Source organism: Microplitis demolitor, chromosome 6 (assembly GCF_026212275.2).
Source record: "Microplitis demolitor isolate Queensland-Clemson2020A chromosome 6, iyMicDemo2.1a, whole genome shotgun sequence".
Taxonomy (NCBI): Eukaryota; Metazoa; Arthropoda; class Insecta; order Hymenoptera; family Braconidae; genus Microplitis; species Microplitis demolitor.
Window position 1 is genome coordinate 12,600,812 of NC_068550.1, and position 19,438 is coordinate 12,620,249.

Here is a 19,438-nt window from a genome sequence, read left to right on the forward strand (position 1 = left end):
ATTCAGTTCTCTTGTTGGTAATTTAGTTTCTTTAAGAACGCTGTATAACAAACTTGAGCGACGAGTAAATTTTCTTAGCTAGAGAAAATTATGTTTTTTAAGAATGAATAATATTCGTTCTTTCTCGCACTAGTACAGTGAATGGATACCGAGTCCACATGTATTTGAAATAAATTAGGATTAAACTATATGATTGTAAAACAATGAATTAATGTATGTAATTAAATAAAAATGAGATAATTTCGTAATTTCTTTACAACCATGTATCTCAACTTTTCAAGTGCTTGGCGCTTTAGTCGAGCAGATCTTAATAAGGGCACCATTGGAAGATAATCTCAGCCTTCCAGAACAGAAGATGTTGAATCTATGAAATTAAAGTTGTTTAATTTAATAAGAGTGAGAAAGAATAAGGAATTAAAGTATAAAACAGATTCTAAAAAATATAAAATTGACTTTATTTATCACAACTAATTACCTTGTCCACCGGACTTTATTACTTACAAAGAATCATGAGTCTACCAGAATTAATTATTTACAAAGTAGTTTACGAGTCAAGAAAAGTCAAACAAAAGTTTCCTCTGGAAATACATAAAATGGCAACCTGCCAGACTCAATGGCACTTTATTTAATCGTTCCCTGGACTTTTACAACTAATGGCAACCTGTCTTACCCCCTTGATCATTAATTAAAATTTCCACCGGAAATATAACAATGGGAATCTGCGAGATCCACTAGATCTTTACATAACTAAATTTTTCTTATGTCCACCGAACTTCATTCTCACACACTTAACTATGCCCCCTAAACTTTACTCTCTCTCTCTCACACACACACACACACGCACATCATTAATTTATAAGTCCCCAGGACCGTATTTACACAAACACACGTCAATTTTTACGAATTAGTCTTTTGATTCATTATACTACAGAAATTTTTCTGAAGTCGATGGTTGTACTTAGCATTCTAATACTTGGACTTTGGACTTTATCGTATTCGTCATTGACTGATGCACTTTAATTCGATTCTGAAAATTAATGGAATTCATTCCGCATTTTATTATAAAAACTAAATTAATTATTTATTATTCATTCATTTTACATAATATTCATAAATTTACTCTAGTTTCAATCAATTAATCAATCTTGATTTTCTAATAATTAATTCTAGTTTAAGATTCTATTAATTTAGATCCTTTTGCCGTAAATTTGATTTTATTGAAATAACAATAATAATTATCATTTGTGGCTATCCTGCCAAAAAACTAACTAATGAAAAACGTAATTAATTGTTGAATTATATATTTATACTAAGTGCTGGATTTCCTAAGAGTAAATTTACGCACATCACTAATTTGGTAACACTTAATTTTACGTTTTGCTAAGTGATATCGTGTCGTCTTTCAGAACTAACTCGGTCTTTAATTTGTCTCCGGTCTTCTGGATGTGCCTCATCATTAGATAAATGAACAAATAATTGAACTTGCAGTTGATTTATTCAAATATAGTAGATGTCAGGATACAAGATTTTGGCTGATCTGGAAACCAGGTTGTTTGTTGATAACTCGTTTCAAAATAAATTGTTGTCAGGTGACTTCATGGTTGACTACGATTCGTAATTGTTGAAAATTTTTGTTTTAAATGAGCCAGGGATTTTGATTTGCATTGGGTAATTGACAATCTGTATAAGTACACTTCTCAAAATTTATTTAAATATTCCTGATTCAAAGAAACAACTCGAATCGATTCGAAACGATTCAAAAAAAAATTTTTTTAATCTTTTGGAATACTTTTGAATCGTTTTTAAAGAGAAAATAAAAATTAATTGTTGTGAATCGACGTATAAAAAATGATTAAAAAAGATTGAAGAAGATTTGATTTTTCAAATATTTTTAAATACTTTTGAATCGACAAATAATCGTTGAATTTCTGCCTCGTTACAGTAATCTACGAAGCTTAAATCCGATTAATTTTTTTTAAATTGTTTTGAATAGATTTGAATCGACAAATAATGGATTAATCATTGATTCGTAGGTAGATTCGAAATAATTTAAAATAATTTGATGCTTTAAATCGTTTTAAGTACTTCTGAATCGACAATTGATAGTTGAATTTCTGATTCATACGGAGATTTAAAACAACTTGAAACGATTCAATTTTTTTAATTATTTTAAATACATTTGAATCGACAAATACTGGACTAATTACTGATTCGTAGGTAGATTCAAAACAATTCGGAACAATTTGATGTTTCGAATCGTTTTAATCACTTTTAAATCGACAAATAATAGTTGAATTTCGGTTCGTATGGTTATGCGAAACGATAAAAATCCACTTGTTAGTTCATTCTTTTTTTGTTCTAAGTACCTTCGAATTGACACATTATACTCGAATTGCTGACACAGCTACATCTATTGTAGCCCGGGGGCAGCAGAGAGGAAGAAGTTGGGACTGCCTACATAGTTCGTAATGACGTATCTTTGCGGGATGTTTGCTGCGAAAGACAAAAGAACTCTGGAAATTCTAATTGGTTTGAATTTCTTTTGACAACAAAGCAGGGAAATCTGTCAAGGCAATGCTCGTAAAAGGTCATACAGCTAGAAGGAGAAGAGCAACGATAAATCGTTCTCTTCTGTCTACTGGTCTACGTGATAGTTCGTGAATTAATAATTAGTTCTTGGTAATAATTTTTAGTACGGAAAAATTCGCAATGAGAGTGAAGTGAAGAACGGAAAAAAAACATTAAATAGCACTGAGATGAAATAAATGGAAACCGAGGAATAACTTCAAATAAGTTCCATTGTACTTAAATCTAATTTAGAACTTAAATAATTGGTATCACTTTGATTTATATTCACAATGATTAATTCTGTAGAACTTATTAGGTGTACAAAAAAAGTTCTACCCGTTTTTTGTCAAAAAAAAAATATATTTAAAAATTTTAAATAAAATACAAATTTTAATCAAAATAACCACCATCAGCATCTACTACCCTTTGCCAACGCTCAGGCAACTGATGGATCCCACGGCGATAAAAGGCTTGATCTTTTGTCGAAATGAAATCATCTATTGTTTTTTGCATTTCGTTTTCATTTTGTAAGTGTTTGTCAGCCAAGTAATTTTGCAATGAACGGAATAGGTGAAAATCACACGGTGCAAGGTCTGGTGAATACGCCGGGTGCGGTAAAACTTCCCACTGTAAATCATTTATAGTGTGGTGGACGATTGAACTTCTATGAGGCCTGGCGTTATCATGCTGCAGTATCACTGGTCGAGGTTTTTGTCCCGCAAATCGTCTTTTACTGTTGATTTCATCTGCTAATTTTTTTAATTGACAACTGTAGCGTTCTCCAGTAACGGTTTCTCCTGGTTTGAGTAACTCATAATATAGCACGCCCCACTCATCCCACCAAATACAAAGCAATATTTTTTTCCCAAAAACATTACGTTTTGGTGTTGATGTCGTTGGTTGTCCTGGGTCTACCCAATGTTTTCGACGTTTAGGATTCTCATAGTAAACCCACTTTTCGTCCCCTGTTACAAGTTTCCACAAAAAACTTTTTTTTTTATGTCGTGAAAGCAACGACAGGCAGGTGTCAACTCGTCTCTCTCGTTGTTCTGGAGTTAATTCATGAGGTACCCATTTTCCTTCTTTTTGAATCTTACCTAAAGCATGTAATCTTTCAGAAATAGCTTGTTGAGTAACGTTTAACTTTTTCGCAAGTTCTTGTTGTGTTTGTGCAGAATCTTGATTCAGTAATTCTTCCAATTTCTCGTCACTGATTGTTGAAGGTCTTCCAGAGCGTGGTTTATCATTTAAATTAAAATCTCCGTTTGTGAATTTCCGAAACCATCTTCGACAAGTACTGTCATCAATAACACTGTCACCATAAGTTGCACAGATTATTCTTTGAGCTTCAGCAGCACTTTTTCCTTGATGAAATCCATATAAAAGACAATGGCGGATATGCTCATTACTTACTTCCATTTTTAACTTAATAAAAACATATATATATCGAAGATTAATATATAAAGAGTTTGATGAATTTAAAGAGTACAAACAGCTGTGCATGTACATATACGTATTCATAGCTAACCTATAAATAGCTGTTAGATAACTCCATCTTTGAAAAACGGGTAGAACTTTTTTGTACACCCAATAATAAAATTCAACAAATTTTCATTAATTTGATTTATATTTCACAATAGCTTCATTTATAAAATTTGAATTGATAAATTTTGATTAAATTTTCATTAAGTTAGTTTATAGTCAAGATAATATATCGTTCTACTACCAATCATTCAGTGCTACAGTTAATTCAAGTACATTGTTAAAATATTTTATGTCATTTATACTTTTATATAAAGTAGATTCTGTGAAATTATTTATAGACTATCAAAATTAATACCTACATTTTTTGCTGTAGGTGGAAAAACGATTATATCGATCATAAAAATATCATAAATTTATATCCATCCAAACGCATTTTAGCATTTTAAGGAATATAAAATGGAAGGTAAGCGATCAATAAATTGGAAAAATTTAAAAAATAACTCTTAAATCATATCATACACTGCGAAATTTATAATAACAATTAGAAAATGTTCAGAATTCCGAAGACACTTAAGTATTTGGAACACGAAAATGTTTTAAATTTTCTTATCAATCAGAAATTTAACTGTTATTTGTCGATTCAAAACGATTAAATTTTATTTTTTATTTTATAGATTACCACCTAAGTATCAGTGATAATGACACAACTGATTACAATTTATTTGACGAAATAGATATCGTTTTTTCTAATTTAGATCGAGATTTAGATGAAGATAATATGGCAATCGTTGATGTGAATAAAAGACCCTCTATTCCTGATGAAGATGAGTATATTCTTAAATAAAACATTGAATTTGAAGTCCGTTGGTCACCGGACAGAGGTCCGGGGCCTTAGATGTTCGCCGGCTGACTGACAACTCTGTCTTCGCAGATTCAGTACAAAAAAACGATAAAATTATAAATTGTCCAATGTCACATCTCAGGTTACCCCAGAGAACGTCGTCGAGGCCCGGATCTCTTGCCTCGTCATGAGTTTACACTACGGGCCCCAACGGTGTTCGCGGAAATCGCTTATCTGCTTTAGTTGCTCTGTTGACGAATTTTCCTTCATCAGAGTGACCAAAGTTTTATTATATATGCCAAAAAAAAAAAATTTTAAATTCATATTCAAATATAATTAAAGCCAGAACGTAAAAAGAGTCCTTTGAATATTTAATGAAAAAAATATTTAACGCACCGATAAATGCGATATTAAACGTATTTTATTACGCGAATCATATAATATTCAGTTAATCGAGCCACTTACGAAAGATAACATATCAAAAAAAAAAAAAAAAGAAATGAAAAAAATTTCAAACAACATACTCTTTATGAACAAGCCAAAATAATTTTTTTGTTTCCATCAATTTAGAGAATCAATTAAAGAGTTTATTATCCAATCAATCGATTAAGATTATCATTGACAATTAAATAGAAAAAAAAGTACTAACGATAGTAATAAAAATATTCGTGATATTAGTGATGGTAATACATATGTCAGTAATAAGTTGATTAAATCTAAAATTAATGACGGAGACGTCACTTTGCTTTTCAATGCTAATACTGATAGTGCACCTACATTCAGAAGTAGTCGTCATAGTTTTAAGCTAGTTCAGTGCATAATTAGCGAGATTCTGAACTTAATGCGTCATAAAATCGTTTTAACTGCTGGATTGTGGTATAAGTCAATTGACCCAAAACTACAGTTTATGAATTTATAAATACAAACTTTCATGGACCAAGTTTCGAGACTTATGAATAAAGGCGCGGAAATTATAACTGAAGATGCTATTGAGAGGATATATTCTTGTAAAATTTATTCTTCCCTTCGTTTACAATTTAATAGGTTTTATAGTTGCACTTGGTGTCATCGACGTGGTGCTTATAAGTCGCATGCTATGAGGTATTTGTTCACAAATATGATTCCAGAAGAGAGGAATTATGAGAAATACTTGTCTGATGTACACAAACAAAATAATAGTGTTAAACAAACTTCATAAAACAAAGAAAAACAAAAATTATTACGTCAAAAGTATGAAGGGATTCTGTGTGCTGTCTCAACTTCCTAGTTTTGATTGCGTTTGGAGTTTCCCCCGTGGTTACATGCATGCACTCTTTCTGGGAGTAACTCACCAATTATGAAATGTGTGGGCTACAAAATTTTTTACTAAAACTAAAACAGACCTTATTAATAATCGTTAAATTAATATTTAGCCACCAAATTAAATTCGCCGAGTTCCGCGAGTATTGGAAAACAAAAAAGCATAAAAAAATACTGAATGGCGATCATAGCTATTATTTCATAGTGTTCCAATATTGATAGACTTATTGGATCCGGAAGTTATGAAATCTTGCGAATTGCTGGTGAAAAGTGTCTAAAAGCTTTTTTCCAACAATATCAGTGAAGACGTCTTTTTAGTTTGTGAAATAGAGTTATTAGTATTTATACATGATTGTAAAAAACTTTATGGAGTCATTTATGGCATAAATGTCCATAGCTTAAGATATATGGTACAAAGCGTCCGAGAAAATGGACCATTGTCATCAACTTCAGCGTATCCTTTTAAAAATAGTATTTTTTATATAAAACAGAAAGTTACTAGTCCGAAAGGAGTTCTTGACCAAATATCAAATAGATCTTCAAGAGACAATATGTTAAAAAGTAATTTAACTGTAGCACCTACTAACAATGACTTTAAGAAATTTCGTAAAAATGTGCTAAGCAAACGACGAGAAGTTACCACTAATTATACTAGAACTAATAAAGCAGAGGTTTTAATTAAATATTATTGTAAAAAGCTGTTTAATACAATAGAATCATATAGTCGATGTGTATTGTACACAAAAACTAAAAATACTATCGTTTAATTAAATCATGATCGAATAGTTAAAATTAATTACTTTTATATAGGAAATAACAAAACTTATTTAGAAGTGAATTTTTCAGTAGTAGAATGTGATGAAAATTTAGAATATATGCATGAAGTAATAATGTGGAAAACTGAGATAAAAATTATACCGTTAACGAATATTGTTTCTACATTAATATTAGTAGAAATTAAAAGAACCGATACAACGATTGACAATATGGGTCATTCCATGTCAAATCGACCAATGGTTGGAATCGACCCCTTTTGATTTGGACGAATTTTGGACAGAAGTTTCGTCTTACCATATGACGCAATCCTGCAAAAGGAAGAAAATTTTTCTCAAAAAGCTATGCAATATCCAAAATTTTGTGATTTTTCCAGTCTTTCAACTTTATTCTTAATAGCTCGAAAATTATGATAGTTACAATAGCGATCCAAAGCTTTTTTAAAAAGGGATACTTAAGGCTATGAAAAAAAGAATATTCCAAAAAAAAAAAATTTTCAAATTTTGAATTCTTGAAATTCGTCAAAAATGACGATCGACATTAAATTTTTGACTCAAGCTTTTTTGTATAACGCCTTGGACTTATTTTAAGAGATTCTGAAATTTTCGGAACTGTGTTTTTTGTTCTTGCAAAAATATGAATTTTTGAATTTAAAAAAAAAAAAAAAATTTTTTCTTGATTTTTTTGTTAAGTAAAGTTAAGCAATCACGTAATTGAGTAAATTTAGCAGTAAAATTTTCACTCACTGTCATAATAATGTGAAAAAGGCCATCATTGCCGGTTTTATTCTTATTTATTTGATATCTATTGACTGTATTTTTTATTATTAAAAAATTTGAATTTTTGAACTTTAGTGAATAACTTTTTTTTTGTTTTTTTTTTATTTTTAGTCAAGTCAAGTTGCGAAATCAATCAATTTTGTAAATTTCAGCAGTACGAATTTCGCTTATTGACATAATAATCTGGAAAAAGACCATTACTGACGGTTATATTCTTATTTCTTGATATCTATCAAATCAATACAAATACAACCGTCAATGATGGTCTTTTTCACATTATTATGACAGTGAGTGAAAATTTTACTGCTGAAATTTACTCAATTACGTGATTGCTTAACTTTACTTAACAAAAAAATCAAGAAAAAAAAATTTTTTTTTTTTAAATGTAACAGGGAAAATTTAATAAACATATATAATTGATTACTTTGAATTTAAATTTTGATCCCGCCAATAACCGGCGAACGACCTCGTAAGTTGCGAGTAGTGATGCGACTAGTCACCGGGTGTCGCGTGGATCACTAAGGCCCGTCCGTTCGTCATTTCCTTAGTCTAAGATAGTGGGAATAGGTTTCCGGAGAAGTGAAACGATATAATGGACTGCGGAACGAAAAATGGAGAGAGTTGTCCAAACGACGTGAATCGCCGGACGCAAAATAAATAATCATCAAGGTAAATATATACGTCCGTTCACGCTTCACGTGGAACGAGGCGATTTATTATTTAATATTTAACTTGTTAATTAATTATTAGGACTTTAGGTCGATAAGTACAATAAGTAATACAGTCGAGTACCCGTCATAAGCGTCCCCCTAATAAGCCTCGTCCCCTCACTCAGCATTAACTGAGACGAAACAGCTTCCCCCACTTAACCACTCTTTTTCGTTTTGTGCCAGACTACCCCGTATAAGCCTCCGTTAAAAGTATTGAAAAACAACTGTCTTTTTATACATATAGATCAGAAAACTAACAATAAATCATAAAGTTACGCAATCAGATGAAATTTTTTATCATTATTATAATTATTATTAATTAGGAATATAAAAAAATAAACAAGTTAACACAAAAAATTTTCTATTCATATTTTGCACTGAGTCATTAAATTATGATTAATCAAAATATAATTCATTTTTCATAATTATAGTCATATATTACATTTAGAGCATCTCTTACAACTGAAAAATCTGATGGAGTGTTAACATTAGAATTTTCATTATAAGTATTAGAAGCCAAGTCCATCATATCTAAGTTGACAGTCTTTTCACGTTCCTCCACATCAAGTTCATCTGTAGTTTATGTATAAAAAAATTAAATTTTTAGAGAAAAGAAAGGAGAAATTTTATCGCGCCAAATGAATGAGTTAAGATTTGCTAACTAACTTAACAAATCCATTTTATTTTAATTATCTGTATTTCCGGTTAAAATTTTTGGTAGCTACATAAATAATAATGATAAATTATTAACTAAATATTTAATAAAATAAAGTTTTTATACCCCAATTCTCGGTTTTATTCATCCACGACTCGACAGCTACTTTTTCTATACTGGCAAACTCTTCTAAAGATCTCAATGATTCAAGAACTTCATCAGTATTTACTAACTTATCCAACATTGTTTCATCAGACTCATTTTCTACCATCAAGTACAACGGAGTCAAGACTTGTGATGTTGACTCAGTTTGTGTTTCAGCATCACGGATCTGGACTGGCCAAATTTTTCTCCAACACCGATAGATTGTTGATGAAGACATTTTATTCCAATCTTCACTAATCCAATTCACGACATTATCTAAAGTGATACTTTTTAAGTATTCAGGAATAGCAGTTCCTTTTTTCGCAGCATCAACAAAGGTTGATACAAGTCGGGCTCTGTACCTTCTTTTCAATATTTCCAGAATTCCTTGGTCCATAGGCTGTACGATAGATGTTATATTCGGTGGAAAAAATTCTGTTTTAATGTCTCTAACACTCAACATTACGTGTGATTTACAATTATCAACTAAAAGAATAGCTTTCATCAGCAACCCTTTTTGACGCAAGAATATTTGAACTTTAGGTACGAACTCTGTCTCAAACCAATTCTGAAAAATAGCAGAGGTCATCCACGAGCTTTTGGAATAAGTATAAAAGACAGGTAATGTTTCAGCAGAACGACTTTTTAAAACCCTGGGTTTCGCAGAGCGCCCAATAATAAGTATAGGGATTTTAAGCGAGCCATCTGCATTCGAACACGCCGCAAATGTAATACGGCTCTTGTCTTTTTTAAAGCCAGACGCTTGTTGTTCACGGCTTGATACAAATGTATAAGCTGGCAACATTTTAAAATTAAGCATAGATTCATCAAAATTAAATACTTGGGCTCTTGTTAATTCATTTTTCTTGATAATATCTTGAAAATTATCTTTGAAGATAATTGATGCAGGTTCATCAGCAGATAGTTTTTCCGCTTGGATCCGCAATAGTCGTACATTATTACGCTTCTTCCAACCATCAAACCAGTGATTACTCGCTTTAAAATTTTTTATTCCTAAGCATTCAGCAGTAACTAAACCTTGTGCTTTCAAGATAGGTCCAGATAAAGGAGCACCTCTAGCTCGTTGATTAAGAAACCAAGCGTACAGCATGTCATCAAGTTCTCTAATCTCAGTTATTTTTTGTTTTTTTAACTTCTTACTATAGTTATTTTTACAAATCTCTTTAATTTTTGTCGACTGTTTAATCCATTTATTTAAAGTGCTTCTATCCAAATGAAATTGGATGCAGACATCATCTTTTGATTGTGTATCCAACAAATTAATAATCTTGAATTTTTCTTCGAATGAAAAACTATTTTTTTTTAACTTTACTTCCTTCTTTTCTCTTGTTCTCTCGATTAGTCAATTGATTAGGGAATTCTAAATGATCATTCAAAGGATCATTAAATGTTCCTACAGAACAGTCTTTTGTAGGGTTTGGAACTGAAGCCATATTTCACTGCAAAAAGTATGAAAACTAAATAAAGAAAAAAGATTTTAAAAAACACAACACAAAGAAGGCTTATTTCTTAGTTTTTTTATTATCCAATAAAACGTTTCTTTTAAAATATTTTTCATATAAGGCCAAAATTAAGTATTTTTATTTATTATTATTATTAAATTTTTTTTTTATTAATTCTTAAATTGAATGATTGACTGTTAGAGTGAAGATACAGATATGCCAACATTTAGTTATTTAATTTATTGAAACTGTGAGGTTAAAAAGTTTTTTGACTGTATAACCACAATTTTGCTTCACGTACATGTTTATTGATAGAAGTTAATTGTAAATATTACTAAAATATGTAAAATTATGCCATCGAGTGTTTAAATAATTTTAATGTAATGTGTCAACATACACCGGTAAAATTATATACAAAAATTGGAAGAACTACAGAACTTTATAAACAAATTTTATTTGATAATTTCTGTAATAAATAATTAAATAAACTCACCATGAAACAATCGATGTTTTGTTAAATTTTTTTTTTTGCACTGTATGTATAAACGTACTATAAAAACGTTTGACAACGTTACGACGAAACAAAGAAATGAAGCAGGCTTATACGGGACGTCGAGCGACAAAACTAACCGCGCGAGAGTAGGGATGCTGAAATTCTACGAAAAATTTCTCCTACGTCCCCTAGGCTGGGCTTATGACGGGTACTCGACTGTAATTTAACAATTTACTAATGCGGATTGATCATTGACAGGTTATCAATTGAGAATTTCTTGTTGGACCGGTGGAGAGAAAAAAAAACTAGAGGAATCAACGAGACCACCCGATACCTTCCTCATCGTCGATTGGAGTTTTCTGGAGGTAAAATTTGTAATTAATTAAGACCTCTAATTAATTATTAGAGGGCCGAATTAATTATAAATAAATTACTTAATATCTTTTTGCGGGTGACATGAAATGGATTGGTAGCTCAAGGCCCGTCGGCTAGTTTAACCACGGGTCTCATGGTCTCGAAATTTCCGTAAAATCTTTGTCGCGTACTCACCATTATGTCCGCACTCTAAATTTATTTTATTCGAGGCCTCTCGGCTGGAATAAAATAATTTTCCGCATAAGTTGTCCGATAATTAAATTCAATTAAATTCAATATCAATTATAAAATTATATCAGGCCTGTCGGCCGCGTAAGACAAAATTGTCCGTGTCGTAAAATCGTAAATTCAGGACTTGCGAGGCCAATTCACCGGCCGAATGTTCTAGACAATTTTAAACGTAATTCTAGTCGAAAATTCAGTCGTAATATTATCTAATTAAAATTATAAAATCGAAAATCAGAATTTTAAGACGCTAGAAAATTTACGGTAAAATTGTGCCGAGTAAAAGTTAAGAACGGATTATTTTGTCAGTAAATTGAGTTGAGTATTGAAATACGTAGTTAGAATATTTAACAGAAAATTGAGTAAATTAACTATATAAATTTTGGAAGCAAATGTTAAGGAAAATTTATCAGTGAGAAATTAATTAATTAATAATTGAATCAAAACGAAAATTGATTAATTTATAAATATAAAATGAATTGAATAAATCAGTGGAAATTAATAAGAATTAAATGATTGGTGAAAATTTATATTGGAACTTTTATTAGTGAAATTCTTATATTGAAATATCAAGTTTAGTAACTGAGTAAAAGAAAATGATGTCATGAAATAAAATGAAGCTCAAGGTAGAGTCAGTAGTTTAAGTAAAGTTAACTGTATCTGTGATAAGTCCAGTGGACATCTTTGTTTCGAATAATTATACATCCAGGGGATGATTTTAAATTAATATTAAGGTTTACCGTCCAGGAGACGAGTTATTAAAATAGGTTAAGGTTAATGTCCAGGGGACAATATTAAGGTTACCGTCCAGGGGACGAGATATTTTAACGTGGGTGTGTGGTTGTGGAAAAACGTCCAGGGGACGAAAATTTAGTTTGTCATGAATAACCGTCCGGGAGACGAGATAAATATTAGTTTGTCATAAGGAAAATTAGTTTGTCATAAGTATATTAGTTTGTCATAAGAAATAATTATTGTTATAAGGTTGATAAAATAAAAGCAAGGTGCTTAATTTAAATAAAATTCGGAGTAACATCATTTCAGCCAATTCTACGATTCCTCTCCTCTCTCACAAAATATTACAAACGACCCTGAGTAAATAATTAATCTAATTCAATTAAAATAAAATCCTACAACATCCGGTTCTGGAAGGCCGAGTCCATCTTCCAGTGGCACCCTATTATTCGACTATAATACTAGGTGCAACCAGACTTGGCAAGAATAATCTCTCTGTCATATAAATTCAAAAATTCATATTTTTGCAAGAACAAAAAACACAGTTCCGAAAATTTCAGAATCTCTTAAAATAAGTCCAAGGCGTTATACAAAAAAACTTGAGTCAAAAATTTAATGTCGATCGTCATTTTTGACGAATTTCAAGAATTCAAAATTTGAAAATTTTTTTTTTTTGGAATATTCTTTTTTTCATAGCCTTAAGTATCCCTTTTTAAAAAAGCTTTGGATCGCTATTGTAACTATCATAATTTTCGAGCTATTAAGAATAAAGTTGAAAGACTGGAAAAATCACAAAATTTTGGATATTGCATAGCTTTTTGAGAAAAATTTTTTTCCTTTTGCAGGATTGCGTCATATGGTAAGACGAAACTTCTGTCCAAAATTCGTCCAAATCAAAAGGGGTCGATTCCAGCCATTGGTCGATTTGACATGGAATGACTCATATAGTTTGTGATTTTTTTGTATGCAAACAACCAAACAATTTTGAAGTGTGCTTAAAAAAGGTTCAAAAAAAGTAATGACCGATATTTTTGCAAATAATTTTTCCTGAGGATTATAAAAATTAAAACTTTTTCATAATTACTTTATCAATTTTTTTGTTGTTTTTTTTTTTTTTTTAATACTATTTTTTTTTTTATTTTTTTTTTTCGTATTTCAGCGACTTCTTAATTTAAATTCCCGCGGCAGGAAAACGAGATGGCGATGATGCTTCGGGGTGCTACAGGTGGACCCGTCAGATACGCCATTACAACACAAATTAACTGTAGTCCAAAGCCAATGCTTCCAGATAGTTCGTTTTTCTTCATTACATGGCTCGATATTTTTATAAATAAAAAACACATAAATGTAAGAATGATCGTATCAAAAAAATAAAAAAAGCGAATTGAAGCTTAAAATCTCTAGTTTAATGATCTTTCAGCCAAATAATTTTTTGAACTACGGTTTTTGCGGAATCATAAGAAATAGGTTGAAACAACATTTTTCTAAATTTTTTGATTGTGTTTTTTAGGTCTACGGGGCCGGGAACATTTCTTTCGAAAAAACCAATTCATGACTTGTTTAGGAAATTTATTCAACTACAATTTAAATTTTTTTATTTCTCTGTACGACAATTTTCTGCTGAGATGTCAGCTTTCAAATGAAAAAGGATCCTTTTGTCTTTGATTATCGATATCTCAGCAACTAATGGTCGCACAGTAATTTAAAGGGCAGTTTGAGAATCTTGAATATAATCCCTACAAGTTCTATTTCCGATTTAAAAAAAAAAAAAAAAATTTTATCCTTAATATCAATTTGAAAAACTCACAAAAAATGTCCATTTTCTGGTTTTTTAGTCAACTCATCGCTACTTCACAAATATTGATGGAAAGGTTATTGTTGCCAGGTGATTTTAGAGCCTCTTGTACCCCTAAAAACCCTGGAAATTTTCAGATTGATCCATTGAACCTTTTGTCCAGGCCGATTGCTCAAAGTTTTCCAAGACAATTAAAGGAACAAGTTTTGTTCCTCATTATGTGTAATCAATACGGGTAAACGACAAAATCACTACAAGACAAAATCCCCAGAGTCAAAATTCACAGGTTCAAAATCCCCGCAAGACAAAATACCCAGTGTCAAAATCCTCAAACATTAAGCTAAACGTACAAATTTTTTTTACTGTAAAATGTTAAACTGCTTGTATCTCATGAACGATATACTTTCGCAATATGAGTGAAAGGAACAATCTTGTACAAGATAAAATTTCCTCAAAAGTTGGTGAGATGCATATTTTTCATAAGATGAGTCGTTTTTTGACTATTAACAAGACGTATGAGAAAAGTGAAAATATTAACTTTTGAAGCTAATGCAATCGACATGGATCGAATAAGAGCAAAATCGTTTTATAGACTATCAAAATGCAACAAATACACTGCATATAAAAACTGGTTTCAAAACGACAGCTTAAAATCCCAATGAGTTATAGCAATTAAAAAAAAAAGTTATTTTATTTACATGTTTTTTAAATCTGAAAAACTTTAAATGAAAAAGAAATAACTTTAAATTAATATCAAGGATTCAAACTTTAAAGGAATTTTTTTTTTCGGTGTGTACAACAATACTTAGTTGTGTCAGAGAAAAAAAATTGTCAATTTTTTTAAAGCACCCTAATATATATATATATATATATATATATATATATATATATATATATATATATATATATATATATATATATATATTCCTGTTCTGTTTTTTTGTTTTGTTATTTATTTCAATTTTATTGAAGTTATTTAATAACCAAGCGATCGGTACCATAGAAACGGTATGTTTATAATTGTAAAATCTATATATTTTGTCTATCATTTGAATAAATATTCATCTCGAAATACTTTTAATTTAGACTATTAAGTAAGTTTTCAATATTTATTATCATGTCTGGTGAGCCTGGACCTTCTTTACATGAAGATTGTGTTCCGCCTAAAAAAAAAAAAATATAAAAAAAGATTGACAAATCATGTTTTTAATGGATATGCTTACTCACATAAAAGATTTAAAACAATGTCAGATGGTAAAATCGTGCAGTGAGTTGATTGCTCTGTTAATTAATTTTCCTTTACTATCTGTGAGAGATTTCAATAACTTTGTAACTTTTTATTGTACTAATCATAATATATATTTGGCTGACAATTTTTTTTTTTTTTTTTTTTTTTTAAGAAATATACCTCAAAAATTATTTGTTTTTTTTTTTAAATCTAAAGTTTCAGCCAAAAAAAAAACTTTTAATATTTTGAGATTAGACACTAAACTTTTTATATCAATGAAAGACAACACGCTCTTTAGCTAGCCTCTAAAATTAAACAAGTATATTGCATCTTTCATCGTAGTTCAGATATTTAAGAAAAAAAAATATAAAAATATATATTAGATGACTGATAACAAAACTTTTACCATGTGAACATAATTTTTAAAGAATCCTATAGTTGTACAATTATTGGAAACAATAAGTTTACGAATGGCAAGATATTTCTTTCTAAATTCCAATGATAATAAAAATAAATAAAATACCTGAAAGTAAATTGGTATCACTTTAATAAACAATTAAATGTGAATCATATTTAATAAATTTTGTAGTGATACTCGAGCAGTTTGCTAGTCACTGCAGGTTACTAGTACATTCAATTAAAGTAATGTAATTATTTCTTGTCATTGAAACTTTTTGTTTGAATATTTTCAATATTTATGAAGTTTTGAGACGCGTTTTTCCGTTTTGACCTAGAAAATAACTGGATGTCATAAATTATCTTGAATGTCATTTGTTGTTGAATATTTATTTCGTTTATTCTTTACGTTTAGGGTAATTGAATGCAATTGTCGAAAAAATATGAATCCGAGCAATCCCATTTAATGTAATGGACAGGAAATTTTACGTCGGGACAATAATTTTACGGGAACAAAACCAAATAACCATTACCCAAATCAAGATTTATCTGCCAGAGAACAAGTACGGAAAGAATTGAAGGAAGCAGTTGCATCCTCCAATGAAAGCCTTAGAAAAATTTCTGATGACGTTATATCTAGGTAAGTCCTTTCATCTCATTATTCCTTTACACTGAGAAAGTAAAATAATATTGTTCAAACAAGAATTTCTTGGTTAAAAAAAATTGTTCAAAATATTTATTTTATTATTATTAATCATCAATTTCTTGAGAAAATAGTATCAAATTAATTTATATTATTATATGAATTTGATATTACATTATCAGTAAACAGCGAAACTGTCAGACTTATCACAAAATGTTAAGGAATCTTTTTTAGAGATAATTTAATTCCCTACAAATTATTTCAAATAAATTTTTATTAAATTCCGCATGACTTTCTAGTTACTTCCACTTCAATGACCAGCTCTTAAAAAACGTAGTGTTCTGATCGATTTTAAGAGCTTAGCATTAAAATGAAAATAAATAGAAAACAAAGCGGAATTTGGAAAAACTGTATCGGAAATAATTTGTAGGGAATTAAATTGTCTACAAAAAAGATTTTTCGATATTATGTGATAAGTCAAAAAGTTTCGCTGGAAAAGTAGAAAGATCTCAAAATTTACAATAAATTTGACTTCGAGGTCCAATAATTTTTCACCAGAGAGATTTATCAAAAAATGATAAGAGACTTTTTTTCGTAGAGTATTTCATTCCTCACGGAAATACATCCTGAGCTTATCTGTACAATGAGCCATTGCCGAAGTATAAAATTCCAAATTTAAAAATTTTTTTTCCCATCTTATTTTAATAGGGAATCAAAAATCACGAATAAGCATGTCTTAATGTTAATATTGAGAGGTAAAACTATACTGAAATTTTTTACTTCCCGCTAAGAAAACTGGAATTTTCCAAAAATTCGGGAAGTTATTGGTTTCAGTCCAATTTTTGAAAATCGAATTTCTAACAGATCTTGATGTTTTGAGGTTCTAGGAAGCTATTCTGACTAATATCACGATGATGTCTGAGTATATGAATGTATGTGTGAATGTACGTATGTAAATATCTGTATTTTAAACGGATGAACCGATTTAGATCGGCAAGGTGGCATTCGACGCGGTTTATCAATATTCAAAAGCGGTGAAAACTTGAGCTTGATCGGTAGCGCTCGTTCAGAGATATTCCAAAAACTATTTTTTTTCAAAAATGTTTTTTTTTGGATAACTTTTAATGTGCCCGGTGGAGTGATTCCAAAATTTAATCAGCTCTAAAACTTCATAAGCTGCATCGAATTTCACCTCAACCATCAAAATCGGTTCATTTGTTTAAGGAAAACCGTTGTCAAAAGAACTAAAAAAATTATTTTTTTTAGTATTTTCGACATTTCTCAAAAACGACTAGATGAATCGATTTCAAAATCGAATCAGCTTTAAAACTCAATAATACGCGTCGATCGCCAACTTAACCATCTCAGTCAGTTAATTCGTTCGAGAGATATCGGAGTAAAATTGGTAGAAAAAAATTTTTTTTTCGAAAACAAAGGCTTACAAAAGTATTTTCAAGCTCGAAGAGCTCGATAATGTGTCCACAACGATTTTTTCGAGCTCAAGGAACTCGAAAACAGCGAGAAGTTTTCCCATGTAGGAACTTACAAGCTCTGACAACGGGACTAAGCACGGACCAGGACTGGGTAACCCAGCTCTGGCTCCCCAGTGTCGGCCCTAGTTAAGGCCCAGGACTGGGCAACCTAGCTCTGGCTTCCCAATGTCGGCCCTAGCTTAGGTCCAGTCGTGGACAACCTAGCGCTGGCTTTCCATCCTTGACCCGAGATTAAACCAGAACTAGTAAGCCCAGCTCTGGCTTCCTAGTGTCGGCCCTAGCTAAGGCCCAGTCGTGGGCAACCTAGCGCTGGCTTTCCGCTGTTGGCCCCAAACGAGACCCAGTCATGGGTAACCCTGCTCTAGCTCTTCAATATTGGCCCAAGCTTGAACCAGAACTAGTTCACCGAGCTCTGGGTTTCCACGGTAGACCCTAGCTAGGACCCAGCTATGAATAACTTCTACCTATACAGGAAGCCCCCGAGTTGAACGACGGGGCCATGCCTGGGACATTATTGGGAAGCCCGTCTTGGCAAACCTATACTGTCCCATGCCTGGGCCATAACTGGGTAATTAGTATTGGCCATTCCAATGATTACCCAGGCTTGGGCCAAGACTGAATACCCTAGCTTTGGCCAACCCTAGAGTCACCCTAACATGGGCCAAGATTGAATAACCTAGCCTCGGCCGTTGGATGGTTACCCTAACATCGGCCAACACTAGATAACCTAGCCTTGGCCAAGCCGAGAGTCACCCTAACTTGGGAATTATGGTGGTAGAGAAAGATAATTAAGCTGGGTTCTTGATAAATAATCAATTAAATTTAATAAATTTTATTTTAAAAAATTATGTAATTATAATATAAATAATACGAAATTATTTTTTTCTTTCTTAATCGAAAATGTAAATTAAATTGCTCTTTATATTTTATAAAACCGAGTGGTTGTAGTAAAATGAACAAGCAGAACATATAAAAGTTTCAATTGAACGTTAGTAGGTTCGTCCAGTAGCCAGCGTTCAAACCCAGCAATCAGAAGGACGGCAGTTCGTGCCCAGAGCCCAGCAGAATTTTCACCGAGTTTTTTTCACGTTATTTACTTCACTTAAATAGTTTAAACGTTAATGATCACAAACTCTAGTACTTTAATAATAATAAATTTTTTTTTTAATTTAATTTATGCGTTTTTTCGATGCATGGGCCAAGTCTGGCAACCAAGCATGGGCCAGGCTTGGCAACCAAGCATGGGTCAGGTCTGACAACCAAGGTTGGGCCAGGTCTGGCAAGCAAGCATGGGTCAGGGCTGGCAACCAGGCTTGGCACCCAGTTATCATTCCAGA

The 19,438-nt window shown here is 31.2% G+C and overlaps 1 protein-coding gene across 1 annotated transcript; it reads right to left on the minus strand.

The window, feature by feature from the left end:
* Nucleotides 1–8,821: 8,821 nt before the first annotated feature.
* Nucleotides 8,822–10,709, minus strand: LOC128668018 (tigger transposable element-derived protein 2-like). The gene is made up of 4 exons (XM_053740168.1): nt 10,589–10,709; nt 9,238–10,050; nt 8,899–9,029; nt 8,822–8,833 (listed from the first exon to the last, which is right to left on the minus strand). The coding sequence occupies exons 1-4, from the start codon at nt 10,707–10,709 to the stop codon at nt 8,822–8,824; spliced, it is 1,077 nt and encodes a 358-aa protein (XP_053596143.1).
* Nucleotides 10,710–19,438: the final 8,729 nt, after the last annotated feature.

Coding starts and splice junctions, on each gene's coding strand:
- LOC128668018 (XM_053740168.1), bottom strand. CDS start 10,709: ATGGCTTCAGTTCCAAACCCTACAAAAGACTGTTCTGTAGGAACATTT. Junction 10,051..10,588: donor GAACAAGAGAAAAGAAGGAA/GTAAAGTTAAAA, acceptor AAATGTTGCCAG/CTTATACATTTGTATCAAGC. Junction 9,030..9,237: donor GAATAAAACCGAGAATTGGG/GTATAAAAACTT, acceptor CATAAACTACAG/ATGAACTTGATGTGGAGGAA.